The sequence below is a fragment of the Mixophyes fleayi genome, chromosome 4, assembly GCF_038048845.1.
Source record: "Mixophyes fleayi isolate aMixFle1 chromosome 4, aMixFle1.hap1, whole genome shotgun sequence".
Lineage (NCBI taxonomy): Eukaryota > Metazoa > Chordata > Amphibia > Anura > Limnodynastidae > Mixophyes > Mixophyes fleayi.
This window is the reverse complement of record NC_134405.1, coordinates 171276568-171292725: the sequence shown is the minus strand read 5'-3', so window position 1 is coordinate 171292725 and position 16158 is coordinate 171276568. Positions and strand designations below refer to the sequence as shown.

General features: G+C 39.5%; 1 protein-coding gene across 3 annotated transcripts in view; it reads right to left on the bottom strand.

The window, feature by feature from the left end:
- Positions 1-778: 778 nt before the first annotated feature.
- Positions 779-16158, bottom strand: part of TRMU (tRNA mitochondrial 2-thiouridylase) — a 34899-nt gene continuing 19519 nt past the window's right edge. For 2 of the 3 annotated variants that reach the window (XM_075208849.1, XM_075208850.1), the window contains 6 exons: positions 12647-12700; positions 12481-12547; positions 11476-11576; positions 9277-9421; positions 5698-5780; positions 1372-2781 (listed from right to left, as the gene is read on the bottom strand). In XM_075208849.1, the coding sequence (XP_075064950.1) occupies positions 2656-2781; positions 5698-5780; positions 9277-9421; positions 11476-11576; positions 12481-12547; positions 12647-12700 (576 nt within the window). In that variant the 3' untranslated portion in view covers positions 1372-2655. Of the gene's footprint in view, positions 1172-1371; positions 2782-5697; positions 5781-9276; positions 9422-11475; positions 11577-12480; positions 12548-12646; positions 12701-16158 lie in introns of those variants that run through there. The other variant, XR_012691323.1, reaches the window with a different exon arrangement.

Genomic DNA, 16158 nt, shown 5'->3' with positions numbered 1-16158 from the left:
ACGTCATCTCTATTGTTCACTCTAACACTGACTGTACATATAATCATAGCTGCACCCCCACTAGCCTCAGTCCACTCTGATCACAGTATTCAAGGGTGAATTACTGTTCACTGGTGCCCATGGTTAGCGCAGTGGTAAGTATTTATCTTTTGGTATTGGCTGTACTGTATTATATTACAATCATGTATTGAACTGTTAAACTTTACATCTGCTAAAATAAATCACTTTGTGCTTCAGAAACACAATACAATCGATTGGGCAATGCTTATTTGAAAACGATAAAATTACTTTAATACTAGAGTTATACTAAATCTGTTATGTGAAACAGTAACAAATGTTTTGAAGAAATCAAATAGATGACTTCTAATGCATTGTACCAACATATCTTATACGTGTACAAGATGATATCTCATGGCATGCAGAAAAAAACAGATTATAAAGTATTCAAAATACCAAGGAATACCGATAAAATTTTACATTTTAATAGTATCAGAATTTATTATCCTCCCTTATCACAAAGGGGGAATCTGCAATAAAAATGTCTTTCCCCCGCTACTAGCAAAAGTAGTTTAATCTGAGTATGTTTGCTATTGAGGTAAATTACTTTTATTTCAATATTCATTTCTAGAGTAAAGGTTTGAATTGAACAATAATTGCCAGGTGAGGTACTATTACTAATCAGCACAAGTCACTGTCAGTGCTTAGTGTTATAGAGAGTCATATTACACTACATCAGTGTCACAATAACAATGCTTATGTCAAGGTTTCTGCTAAATAAATATTCAAAAAAGGGAACATTTTTATGCAAACTAGGGGAGTGTATTTAAGTTGATGTGGTTTTTGTATTTTCTAACAAAAATGACCGCTTCAAAGAATGCCTACATGCACTTCACACTAACCACTAGCCATGACTAGCACACTATGACAAATGAAAAAGTAATACTTCCATGGAACATTAAAATAGAACAGTAGCAAAAAACAAACAAACAGTATTTAGCATGTATCATGGCATTTCAAAAAGTATGTACTGGACTTGAAATAAGAAAGTCCACCCTACCCTATCCACTTCAGGGGCTAGAATAACAGGGTAGGCCACCGGCTCTTCCAAGACAATAGGGGGGCAACCTATCCCGAGAGCAAATAGGCTCTCGTTCCTGGTGATCACAGCTACCTGTAAACAATATTGAATAAAATAAAAAATGATCCGCTATACTTTAAAACAAATTATACTACCCACAATGATCCACATCAAACAAGAGATTCTACAGCTGCCCACATAATATAGTCACAACAGTCCCTATATTATGCAGCTGTGATAGCCCATATGTATTGTGGCCACAAGATACTCCATATTCAGGGGTAAATCTTAAGGAAATTAAAAATAGCAGTAATGGCAATGAGCCTATAATATGCACAGGAAAAATTGCAAATATTAACAATCAGTAAAAGCATGTACATAGGTAGTAATCTGTCACCTATATGCCAACCAGTGGTAAAATGCCACTCAAATGCTTATCAGCAATAAAATGTGCCATTACATCTGGTAGTAATTTGACACTATGCCCATATGCATAGTAGTAGGGTACCACTGATATGCCCATTAGTAGTGATATATAGCATATGTATGACATCTGTAGTAATGTGCCACAAATATATACATTGGCTGTCCCGGCTGCCTCAATCTCTTCCCATGTTCTTGTCCTATGGTAATAAATAGCATTTCCAGTCACCGTCTTTAAGATAAGACAACAGTGTCTAACCGGTCACTGGGAATTTCCAATTATAAGCTGGTGGAGCACGGTGGGATGTTCCATCGATGGCGTCCCCATATACATCCCAATAGTAACATACTCAACAGGGTGTAATAGGCTCACATTGATATGAATTCACATTGAGATGAATTATACATTCAGTCCTTAGTGATGGTTTCTTTTTCTTCAAGTTATATTAAGTGGTTAAAATAGTTTACATTTTAAAAGGAAGAACTGTGCTGAATCTGTTGCTACCATACACGTATAGCCTAAGAGAAGTACAACCAGCATGTGGCAATAGTGACAAATGTTCACAAGAAATAATAAAAATAAAAAAACACCATGAGAATTCGCCCCAAAATGTCCAGTTCCTCTCCTCACCTCACCTCAGGTTTTATCATTCAAACTACGCTGCTGATGTTCTGGGGGAAATCTCTGCTCTTCACAGAAACCCCTAAATTAAAAATGAATACACAGGGGAAAGGATAGATTAAGAAAGTGTTGCCCAAAAGTGAGCCACCCCTGTAAGATTACTACTTTATAAAACAAACAAATGAACAAAGAGTACAACATAGTGCAATATAAATATTCATTTTTGCTCCAAGAATGTCTGGACAAGGACAGTTTTAAATAAAATAAAAAAAAGTTGTAATATAATCTGCTCTGCAAAATATATTATTCTCTTCATGATGTGCAGGTTCACCACATATTGTCTGTAAAAAACAATCACTTATTGTATATAAAAGGCCTAAAGAGGTAGGATGCCAGTCAAAGTCTGTCAGAACTTGCCCTTTAAATTAGGTAGAGATAGTGTGTGCTTTTGTTACACCATCATTTAATGGCTAAAGTTTCACTGAACTCTTGCAATGAGCCAAGAGTTGTTCAGCTACATAGACCCAGGTCCTTAATAGTCTATGTTTGCCGCTGATTCCATTCTCTTCTGGTCCAGCTGTAAGGTGTGCAGTGAAGGTCCCAGCTTCACAATTTTACCACTTCCAAGGCACTCTTCTCCTTTGTAGAATACCGCAAACTGGCAGGCAGATAAGAAACATAAACATGGGTTGTCAAATGGAAAGCTTGTAAAGTAAATAAATGCAATTGTTTCTGAAACCATAATCAGGTGACTTCAGGACAAATCTTATAATCTCTGTTGTGTAAGGCTAGTACTTTTAGGTATTGTTTCTCCATATAAGCAAACTTACCACATTATGGGCCTCATTTACAGTTGGGAGCAAAGCTAATTTGCTACTGGGCAAACCATGTTTAGCATGAATCTCACCAATATTGGACAGTGTTATTCTTACACTGCAATTTAGAGTTGAGCTGGAACAAACCCTGTCCCAAATGTAAATCTGTTTGTACTTTTTAAATTAAAGTGAATAAGTGCAATTGTGTAATTGATTCAAAAAGTATGGGGGGGGGGAGGGGATACTTATGTAATCAATAATTGTCTGTTTTTATTTGTAACCAAGCCTCTGGGGCTTGTATGACTAAGACAATATATAGTATTTTGTGTAGTTTTTTTATATTTTACGGTAATGCTTTTTTTTTTATACTTACATTTGTATTCAATAGAGTATTATTCATATTGTGTCAGCACCAAGGATATAGTGTTTTGTTTCCTGACAATGTAATGGATTCCATAACACCACAACACACTTTTATGACATACAGATTCTTGATTGGTGTTTAAATGTTTACAGTAGGTTTTGAAGTTTTATTACTAGAACTTGAGAAATGGATATGTGTCTGTTTAATTTGGAGGAATTGTAACCATAGATGCAGACACTAATAGGATTTTGATCACTTCTAAGAGATACGGGGGCATATTTAACAAGAACTGTTTTTTTTTGGCATAGTCATTTTCATTCCTTATTGCAAATATAAGAAATGAAAGATCATGACCATCTACTAAAAGTGTTCTGCCGTAACAGCAGTCGCTGTTCTGGCGACTACCTACCTATGGTCACTATTGCAAAGTGGTGAGGGGGGGTAGATGCGGTGAGGGATCCGAAGATCCCTCTACCACAATGCTTAAATGGCAATAGGACACAAGTTCTGAAAATCTTTGGTATTAGGATCTTATTAAATAGGCCCCATAGTTATAAGAGCCGGTTGGAGGAAAGAGCTAGAAAAGCACATTTGTACATAAAACCGCCACTACGTTGAAAAAAGTCAAAACTCATCTGTGTTTTCTTGGAGTTTAAAGGCACCTCCCCTTACCTTTTGGACTTTCCAAATGCTGACTGCTCAAAATCTGAACATCTGTTTGGCGAGACACTTGCAACACTCCAGGGGGACACTTCTGTGAGTGCATGCTTATTCTAAACATATTGTGTAAGTTTTTACTGTTGATCTGAAAGCTTTTTATAAAAAAGGGTAATATACTATGTATAGTTTTGTTTTCTCTATGATACAAGTATATAACTATTACATACAAAATGGTAAAGGAAACATTGGTGATTCATTCTGGCCATCTTCAAGGATTTCTTTAAAGGCAAACATTAAAGTTTTGTGTGTAAGTGTGACGATTATACAGAAAATAAGACCCTTTGAAGAGGAGCTTCACTATTATAGTTCTTTTTTCATCCTCCTGAGGATCATACATCATACAGTTCATACAGCTTCCGTTGTGGTTTCATTCAAAGCACTATCCTTTATTGTTCCCGAAAGATCATTACCTATAGATGGTGGAAATACGCGTGTTTGTGTGCGACGTTCTGCACTAATACACTTGGTATTCAATTGGGCTGCATGTGGTATTACAATACCTGTAGCATTTAAATTACTACACTATAAAACTTTTTTTGTATTTTTCAATAAGTACAGGAGTAGATTCCAGAATGAGCAGGAGCACACTTTCAAGTTGTAACTCTGTGATGAACATAATGTGACAGTGACACTTTATATTGTATTGTCCCTAGGTTATACTTAAGGTAAAGCGCCAGTATTCACTTCATTTTCTTATTTGTATTTAAAAAAGTAATTGTTCAGTCAACTGGGAGCAATCATGATAATATCGTCATATAACTTAGTAGACCGTACAATTCTTCTCCTGCAAAGAGGACTCCTAACCTATGGATCAGGGCCGCCATGCTCATCTTTTTACAAACTGTTTAAAATATAGTTAATATTAGTAGCTTTTTTTTGTCCCCAGTTTTCTATTTACTATACATATTAAAAATAACCTGCTCAGTTTGTGGACAACAGTGATCCATAGGAAGTATTAACCGGTTTAAGTTTAACCGGTCAGAATATTTTTCATACACATATTCAAGTAGAACCTTAAGTTCATCTAGAACACATGAAAATTGCTACCATATCAAGCCTTCTATTGAGGTAAATTACACGGCCAAACATGGAGGTTAAAGTCCAATAAAAGCAGATCATAAAACAAATGGTTTGTGTGTACATTGTATGAGATGTTGCAGAAACTTTTTCCCTTCCCTATTACAGGTTTTCCAATTTCCCCAACATAGTGTTTTTGTTATAAATGAAACTACACAAGTAGCCATGGAAAAGCACCTGCTCAGACGTCCCCCATCCCTGTTACAAAAGCAGGCGTATTATTACACCGCCAGTGGGGGCATGGTCAGTGCACAGAGGGGGGTGCGGATAGGACACTGGATACATATTTATGCTAAAGCCTATCCCAGATCCAAAATTGTTGCACAATGCTATTAGCACTGTAAGTTACTACACTAACATCTCTTCAAAAACAGACAGACATTCACAAGTGAGCAGTTTTCATAAATCGGAGAATTATATCTTTGCTTTCAGTAAAAACAAAACAGCACTGTACACTTTTAAGAGGTCATCACTAATGTTCACAGTGAACACAGAATGAAAGTTATTTAGATCAGTGTACATTACCATTTATCAACTTAATATTTTGTGTTAGGTGAACGCAGGACTGAACTGAAACATCTCACTAATGTCTCCTCACCTGTCCAGGTGTCAGGGCTCGTATCGGCTTCACGAGTTTTACCCAAACTGTGCCGTCCTGGTTAAGTGTCACTACACAGTTCTCTAAAAGATAAAGAATTGGCTTTAAAGAAGCAGTATTTTAAAAGATTGAAATAACCCCAACATGTTAATAAATAATTTACTGTATGGTTTGAACTTTTTGAATTATTATTATTATTTAAAAAATAAAAAAAATGCTGTTTTTCCAGTGTTTATATCTAGACAATGAAATTCCATCCAACCTGCAATCACTTCATATAAAGAGTATCGGTACATTCCAAACCATTTAGTATAATTCAATTTGCACATTGAGAATTTTGAAATCCTTTTAGATTTCAGATACAATAGCAGATTTTAATTTAACTTGAGTTTTATTAGGTAATGGCCAGCAGAATAATGTTACTGTATGATGTATTTTTGCAGAGAATTAGTAAGATGATATCACGTTAGTTGTTACATTCACTATGAACTAAACAAGCAAGAATATAGCTCTGTATAGGAAAGTTAATCATTGACAGAGTTTCCAAGTATAGTGTTAATTATGGTTTACATCCTTATCGTGCCCATGGCTATTATAACTTCATTTCACCGTCTGAACAATGTAACTATTGAAAAAATAAAAAAAAATAAAAAAACAAGAGTCTGAAACATAACGTCTGTACTAGGCAACAAGACGTGACAGGCAGCGCATTTCTCAGGGATTACAGGGCGCTGTGGGTGCAGTTACATCAAGGAACAAGTCTAACAGCATGATACACAAACTTCCTAAGAACTCCTATAATCACACACATGCCAGCCAAAGTTATCCACTAACACTGCAGACAAAAGCCAACTTCAGACAGCACTGGGTACAGTACACCTGAAGATGTTCATTTTATCATTGGTAGAACGAAAAGATATTGTAAAAAAAAAACAAAAAAACATTTAATAGAAAGAAATACCAGAATAGTTTTGATTATTCGCATTATATTTGGACAAAAATAAGATAATTATTTATGTAGGGTATAAAAAATGAATATTCAAGTTAGCCAGTATCAGCACAAACACTACATATGGCTTTACCAGCTCCTGAAAGTGCAGGGATGTCCAATATTCTATGTATGTCTGCCATTTAATCATTACTTGAACATAGCTTCTAACAATGACAAAAACTGCAGTTACTTTGGGAATAAGACGACCTATTAGGTCTTGATTCATTAAGGAACGCAAATGCTGATAAGTGACGTATTTTGCATCAAATTGCTCTGTGCATGCTCAGAAATGGACTATACGGCAGTGGACACAAGTGCATGCAATTCATCTTCAACGCAAAAAGGACACTTCTGACTACCTAAAATCTTTCATGGTGGAAGGGGGGCGGGAAGGGACACATCCATGTAGGCAATGTACAATAAGGGCATGGCAAGTTGGAGCGCACACATTTGTCCGATTCAAGCTCTGGGGTACTCTTGGGTACGTCATTAATAATGATGACGTTGGCTATGCATGCTAGAACATGTGTTTACAATGGAGAGCAACTGTAAAAATGCATTTTATGTACAGTAGGCATTGATAACATCTTGATATATGTATTTCATGGGACAAAACATGATTTTTTTTTTTAAATGCATTTTTATTTATGACTTTACTATTAAACGGTGTTGATATCTAACTTTTTTGTTCACCTGTGCTTTATGATGGGACTTTACACATACACATGCGTGGCGCTTATTCTGCAGTGTGTTGTGTCTGTTTGCATATGGCAAGTGCTGTACAGGCAGAGTGTAGTTATACCCGTATTCAACTAGAACTGCTTCTTGAGATCCTCTTGAACTTGAAGATTGACAATGTGTGCAATTTGTTTCTAAAAAAAAAGAAAACGCAAATTGCGTTCACTTTGCGTTCCTTGATGATCGGGCCTATAGTGTACCCAGGACCAGCATACAGTACTTACTAACTGAAAATGCTTCCTACTTTGGGCAAGGCTGAAAAAGGTTCCATGCCAAACTTACCAATCCTGAAGTCACCATTTCCTCTCTACATGTCCTTAGCTTGGCTCACACACCTAAATTATTATTATTGGCCTGGGCACATAAGCAGTTTTACATAATTATTTTGCAACTTTTTTTGGAAGCACAGAAAGCACAAACAAAAACACACACAGTACCAACAATACAGAGCACAATTAGGGATGTCAGTAGCAGTCTGTCCTATTTTTTATATGTCCTACTGTTTTTCAGTTTCTTTTAATACATATCGAAACATAAATATCAGATAAACAGCATTCAATCATTCTGAGGTCTTGACTTGTTGAATTGTAATGAGATGATTAGGGATCTGTGGGATAGTAGCAGGGCCGGATTAACCATAGGGCTAACTGGGCTACAGCCCAGGGGCCACGGGCATCCAGGGGGCCCTTGAAAGTGCTCAGCAGCAGTATTGATCGGTCGGTGGCGGGGGCGCCCCCAGCCCGATCAGTGCTGCTGAGCACTTTCACTGCAGTACTTCCCCGACACGCTGTAGTCTCCTTACTGAGGAGATCTCGTGAGTCTCACTCTCACGAGATCTCCTCAGTAAAGAGTGTACAGTGCGCCGGGGAAGGATGTAACTGCCGGGGGGAGCGGCTCAGATCACGGGGGGGGGGGGGGGGCCTCACGGGGGAATGGAGGCCCCCTTAGCCCAGGGGCCTCCATTCCCTTAATCCGGCCCTGGATAGTATACATATTCTCTGTGCAGCGCTGCGGAACTGCTAGAGCTATATAAATAAATGATGATTGGTCCACTCATCTCTACTAAGGCTGTAGTACGGAGGTAGACAAAATAATGTAACGCAGGAGCTAGTCATCATTATAGAAGTGACAACAGATATGTATCCATTCACGTCAACAGGCATGACTCCCAAAAGTTAGGCACCAACAGCATTTTCTTTAGGGCATGTAATACCTGGCACCTGCCTAGACTAGCAACACAGTTCTAATGATAACAAGATTGTATGCAAAAATGAACAGTAGATCCCTATCATTTTATATTATGTACATATCTTCATTTTATGTGATGACAGGACTTAAATAAAACTATATTCTTACTCATCACCGATCATCTAATAAAATAGCCAGACAATATTGTAATGATGACAGATATTCCACAAATGTGTGCATAATGTAAGTTCCCAGGCAGTACTATCAGTTCTTGTATTTAATGTGAGGCTCAATGCACTGTACTTCCTTGAATGTCATAACACCATAAACCTATTTACAATGAGAAGAGATGCAGTACAGGCATATACTAACACTTACAGTTAAGTAATGTGTTTTTCTTAGTGGATATTAGATGCCTGATAAAATGTAAATACCTCTCATAGCAGTAGTAAAAATGTTTATTTTTAGATAGGATAAATAATCTATATGTCATAATATCTATATGTTGTCCAGTATCAGGAACAAGTTACATTCAGTATGACAGTACATACATAACTGTCATGCAGCACAGTGGTACAATAAGACAAATATTTTAGCCATAATTGCATCCTATCTCAGAAGGGTTATACAAACAATTTCTAGGTCCTCTAGGACAAACTCACCTAGTGCCATCTGGTGTTGAAACCTAAAATGACACTCCATCATCTTGTTCTGCACCAGTTCCACAGGAGGCTTTTCTGAGAGCCAGTGTATTTGATCAGTTTGCAGTAGATCTGTGAACAAGGCTGGGTGATCTCTACCTGGAGCCTTCAAAGAAAAGAGGAAATAAGCAATTGGATTATACAAGTCAATGATTATCTCAAGTCTGTTTATTTGATGGAACACAGGATATAGTATTGGGATAATTGTTGTGCACAAATTTGCAGAAGTAGCTGGGTAGTTTGGCTGAACTAGAGGGACCGACTATAAATTTACAATGTAGCCTGTTTGAGGCCAGCCCCCTCCTCCTCAAAAAGAAGAATTTATTAGTGGCACATCCGCTGACCCGTGCATGCTCAGAAGAGAGAGCAAAGTCCTTTCCCAAATGTTGCCATGGGGCCCGTATTCCGCCGCTGGTTGTGCCTCCATAAAGAAAAATCAGGATTCCCATGAGACCATAACATCCACCCTCATTTACTATTGGGTGTGAAATTACCACAATCAATTGTGTATCGAAGGTTAAAGAAAACAGGAAAAGTGAAATCAGGGATGCACGTTAAATCTGTTACAGAGGAATTTTTCAGCACAAGGTTCACTTGGAGATGTAGTTTTGCAAAAGTAGAGTTGCATATATTCCTAGAATCTACACAATCTTTATACTACACCAGGTGCAGGGGGAGAACAAGTTTTGTTCAACCTTTATTTATATAGCATCTACATATTACACAGCACTTTACAAAGAATACTTAACCATTCAAATCAGTCCCTGCCCCAGTGGAGCTTACAATCTATATTCCTTATCACAGCAACACATACACACACTATATGCAAGATTGCAGTTGCTCATGGCAATATAAATCTATAATAACCCCCTTTCAGTCTGCTATAACTGCCGGGTGTATGCCTTGAAAAAACAATAATCTATTAACAATTGCCCATTCAATTGTCAAACTTGCAATGTACTGCGAGAAAATGAACAGTATATTTTAAAAAAAAAATCAAAAAAAAAAAAAAAAAATCAATAAACTACACTCAGGAATCCAAAGTGCAAATAAAATCAGTTTAAAAAGTGTAACAAATCACCAAAAAAGGTCTTGCTGTTCTACAATACAATTCATGCCTATGGTGATTAGCCTGCTCTACAACTTCTGTAATATAGGTTTCAAGGTTCTATCTTATAGTCCTTGTCTATTCCTATAGTTGTTCCAAGTAGCACTTTGCTAAAAGATGTCAGGAGCAGGTTTGTCCACTTACAGCAGCAATCTGAGAATTTCCCAGATCCAGTAGACTTAACCACCCTGACCTGTATGACTACATTAGATGAGAAAATAGTAAGATGACTCCATAGAATTTTTTTTTTTATCCATACATATTTATTCAAAATTAACTCCACCATAGCCTGGTCTGTCTGTGCTATAAATGGTGAAACAAGTATATTGTCCAGAGATGATAGAATCACAGTATATAATAGTTTGGAACTGTATGTTTAGCGTCTAACATATGGTGAAGATCCATATCTATATAAGGGTACACTCAGGGCCGGATTAAGGGAATGGAGGCCCCTGGGCTAAGGGGGCCTCAATTCCCCGTGAGGGCCCCCCCCTCCGTAATCCGAGCCGCCCCCCCCCAAGGCACTTACCTCCTTCTCCTAGCATTGCAGTCCTTCCCCGGTGCGCTGTACGCTCTTTACTGAGGAGATCTTGTGAGAGTGAGACTCACGAGATCTCCTCAGTAAGGAGACTACAGCGCGCCTGGGAAGGACCGCAGTGAAAGTGCTCAGCATCATTGATCACACCGGGGGCGCACCCCGACCGATCAATACTGCTGCTGAGCACTTTCAAGGGTCCCCTGGATGCCCGAGGCCCCTGGGCCCAGTTAGCACTAGGGTTAATCCGGCCCTGGGTACACTGGAACTTTCAGTCTCCTTTGCTGACTGACAAATGGGTGCTTGTTTCAACACAGCTTGAGGCTGTCGAGTGTACACACTGCTCACTATTCAAAGGCCAGTCAGTGTGCCATGCACAGGAAGCTAACACTTCCAATTTATGAATTTACACCACCAAACTTGCCAGCACTATATGGAATGAAGATATAGTACTGAATAGATCAAAAAAGGTTCTAATGTTATCATTCTTCTACAATGACATGAAAGATGTACTTACCACAAAGACTTCCCCCGTGGTCACATCTTTATCCACAATAAACCATGCATTTTGTTTACCACCTATTCTTGCCCTCTGGCCAAATGTGAACAAAAACCACCCTGAAAACAGGTTAAAGAGATGCTCTTCACAACATGTAATTAAAAAATAAAAAATAAAAAAAAGATAGCCATATAGATTTAAACATAATTTTGGTTTCTTAACTAAACTGAGGTTCAAATTGTTAACAACACCACTAAGATTATATAGTATTTTCTAATAAAAGAAACAGAAAAATATATGGAGTGTACAATTATCTCCTGCAAGAACGGAGTGCCCAGATGAATCCATTGTTAATAAGGGAGATTGTGTTACTCTGTTCTGATACTTAGCATTGTTCTAAGGAACAGCACACTACACAGGAGAACAATTCTATCAGCAGGTCATTTACCAGAAAAGTCATTCTCTTGGGAATACGCTTCTCCTGTAGTCATTTGATCACTGCAGACAGCCAAATAACTTGCATTTTTATGCAGACAATATGAGCCCACAATTTGCAATTGTTTTCTGCTACAAGATGACATTCCATGATATTATACTATTATAGTTTTATAAAGTGCCATCTTCCACAGTGCAGAGAAAGCAAACAAATATAAGTTACAGAAATCACATTTGTTTTATTGCACGGTTAAATAGATTATAGATCGGTTACTACTTATCAACACAACTGTGCAACAACAAATCAAAAAAACAAACAAACAATGACACATCAATATAAAAATAAATAAGTAAATGGCAGCGTTGCTCTGCCATCTGCTTTAGATGGAACATTTATTGTATGAGTCAGCAAGCCAAGCATCATCTAATTGTTTGTATGCAGAGAATCTATGCATGGTGCATCCCTCAGAAACTATACACTACATCCAGAAAGACAAAAACAATCCAAAAATTAAAAATGTACAAAATAAGGAATTTTATTCAATGGTATATGTAAAACTTATACAGCAATGAAAACACAGCATTCACCTTTGTGTGTGCCTATGACTTTCCCATCTTCAATTGAAACAAAGTTTCCAGGCTGGGACTCTAAATACTAAAGACAAATATAAAAGTAAACAGATACAACAGGTACATATCATTTTTATTTTTTTTATATATACTTACAAATGCTACAATCCCCAAGAAAACTAACCTCGAGGATGAATTTTTCAAAATTTCTCTCACCAATGAAACATATTCCCATGCTCTAGAGAAATATAGAAAATAAGTATTTTAAAATATCTGTTGATATTGTTATTTACAAATGGCAAATAATGCAATGGAACAGCTGTGTGTCAATGAGGGTAAATCTGAAGACCAATTAATTTGCAACTAAAGTGGAACTAAGCATATGTATAGGACTTCGGAATCATGGATCCATATATCTGAGAAAATGTATCCACTGGCACTTAAATTAAGCAGTCCTGACAAGCAAGGAATATAATGTAGTTAACCTTTAATAAAATGTTTATTTTTTTTATTGAGTTCCACCTTGAAACAAGTGCCACACTAACTGTAAATACTTAAAATAAAAAAAAAGAGGATTTTTGTACTTACGTTAAATCCGTTTCTCTGATTCCGTCTGGGGGACACTGCTTACCATGGGTTGTGGAGGGGAGCACGGGAGTTGGCACCTAGCTAGTTAACTTTAGCACTGCTGACAGACCCCTCCCCTCTACAATCCCCCTGCCCCTTCCTGTTCAGTTAATTAAAAAGCCCAAGGAGAAAAGGCCAATCAAACAAGAGCAGACAGAGGAAAGGCAGAAGGGAGGGATCGCAGTGTCCCCCAGATGGAATCATAGAAACGGATTTAACGTAAGTACAAAAATCCTCTTTTCTCTTTCATCCAGTCTGGGGGACACTGCTTACCATGGGGACGTTCTAAAGCAGCCCCCTAAGGGTGGGACCACTCTGAAAGCCCCGCTCGTAGAGCACTACGAGCGAAATTTGCATCCGCAGATGCAAATACATTAAACTGGTAAAATTTTGTAAAGGTGTAGGACAGAGGACCAGGTGGCTGCTCTGCAAAGCCGGTCCGCAGAAGCCCCATTTCTCGCTGCCCATGACGCCCCTACCGATCTGGTGGAATGGGCCGTAAGTCTCTCTGGCACAGGACGGTTAGCCATTATGTAAGCTTGCTTAAAGGTTGCCGTAATCCATCTTGCAATGGACTGTTTTGAGGCTGGCCAGCCTCTCTTATTAGCATCATAAAGGACAAACAGAGAATCAGTACGTCTAATCTGAGAAGTTCTTTTGAGATAAATGCGGAGAGCCCTAACCACATCTAACTTTTCCATAGACTGTAGATCCGAATGAGAAGTAGATGAAAAGACCGTAACTACAATTTCCTGCTGCAAATGGAAAGCCGAAACTACTTTTGGAACAAAAGAAGGGAGGGTTCTTAATACCGCTCTGTCCTCATGAAAAAAACAGATATGGTTCCCGGCAAGACAGAGCTCCCAATTCCGAAACCCTACGTGCAAATGCAATTGCTAAAAGAAAGATGACCTTCCAGGTAAGACACCTAAAATCTGCGGTAAGTAATGGCTCGAAAGGAGGCCCTTTAAGCATATCCAGTACCAGGTTAAGATCCCATGGTGCTGTAGGCGGAACATAGGGAGGCTGAATATGTAAGACTCCCTGAAGAAAAGTCTTGACGTCTGGTAACTCCGCTAACTTAAGGTGAAAGAAAACTGAAAGCGCCGAAACCTGAACTCTTAAAGGAACCTAAACGGAGGCCTGCTTCCAGCCCATCCTGAAGAAAAGACAATAAGCGAGGGAGACGAAAAGAAGATGTGTGACAGGACTTATTTTCGCACCATCTAATATAGGCTCGCCAAATACGAGCCGAAACCGGTTTTCGTGCTCGCAGCATAGTGTTCACTACACTGGGGGAAAAACCCCTAGCTCTCCAGAGGCTGGCTTCAACAGCCATGCCGTTAAACTGAGCTAAGGTAAATTCTGGTGACGGAAGGGACCTTGTAGAAGAAGATCGTCTCGTGATGGAAGACGATATCCCTGTCCTACCGCCATGGAGATTATGCCCGCGTACCACACTCGGCGCGGCCATGAGGGAGCTACTAAAATCACAGGCCGTCCGCCTTGCCTCACTCATCTGAGTACTTGAGGAAGCATGGGAATCGGGGGAAACAGATAACCCAACCTGAATTCCCATGAGATGGACATCACGTCCACTGCTACCGCTAAGGGGTCTCTTGCCCTTGCGCAAAACCTGTGAACTTTTTTGTTGTGTCTGGAGGGCATAAGGTCTATATCCGGAAGACCCCATCTCTGAACTAGAGACTGAAATACTTCCAGGTAGAGGGACCATTCCCCTGGCATCATCGCATTGCGACTGAGGTAATCGGCCTCCCAATTTTTTATTCCTGGAATGAACACCGCCGAGATTGCTGGAACATACTGTTCTGCCCAAAGAAATATCTGAGCTGCCACTCGCATTGCAGATGCACTCCTGGTTCCTCCCTGTCAGTTGACATATGCCACAGCCATGGCATTGTCGGACTGAACTCTGACTGGGTGGCCCTGAAGAAGAGTCTGGGCCCCCCGGAGAGCTAAAAGAATTGCCTTCAACTCTAACGTGTTGATTGATAAGGCTGATTCCTGAACTGACCAGAGCCCCTGGAGCCTGAGGTGCAGGACTACCACCCCCCAACCCCTCAGGTTGGTGTCTGTCGTGGCTATGATCCATGACCATGGAGCAAAGGACCTGCCCTCCGACATGTGATTCTGATTCAGTCACCACTTAAGCGATTCTCTTGCCCCCGAAGACAGCGAGATCCTCTGGAGATCCAAACGTAAGTGGGATCCTGACCATTTTGTCAACAGATCCCACTGAAAGCACCGAGAATGAGCCCGACAGAAGATGATGGTCTCGAAGGAGGCCACCATCTTTCCCAGCAGCCGCATGCACAAATGAATTGAGGGGCTGGGAGAGGACAAGACCTGAGATGTTATACTCCGAATTGAACTGATCTTCTCCACAGGCAGGAACACCTTTTGCTGACTAGTGTCCATGATGAGCCCTAGGAAGACCATGCATGGAACGACCTGGGATTTCTTTAAGTTTATCAGCCACCCATGGCTTTCGAGAACCTCCAAGGTGAGGGATAAGTGCTGACGTAAGCAAATCTCTGAGGAGGATTTGATGAGCAGATCGTCCAAATAAGGCACGACCTGAACTCCCTTTAAGTGGAGGCACGCTGCCATCACTGACATGATCTTCGTGTAGACCCTCAGAGCTGTGGAGAGGTCGAAGGGAAGAGCCCGAAACTGGTAGTGGGAGGCCCCCACTGTGAATCTTGAGAGACTGATGGTCGCTCCAAATGGGGACATGGAGGTATGCGTCTGTCTATGGAAGCCATAAACTGATCCTTCTCTAAGCCGTTTATTATCGACCTCAGGGATTCCATTCGAAATCTGTCCACTCGTAGGTGCACATTGAGGTTATTTAGGTTTAAAATGGGTTGAAAGGACCCGTCCGGCTTCTTGACCAGAAAAAGATTTGAATAAAACCCTTTTCCCTTCTGGTTGTCTGGGACCCTGCAAATCACTCTTTGTGAAAGAAGAGAGGCCACACAGGCCTGTATTGCCTGTCTTCTTGGTGGATATCAGGGTAGCGGGGTTACAAAGAAACGATGTGGTACC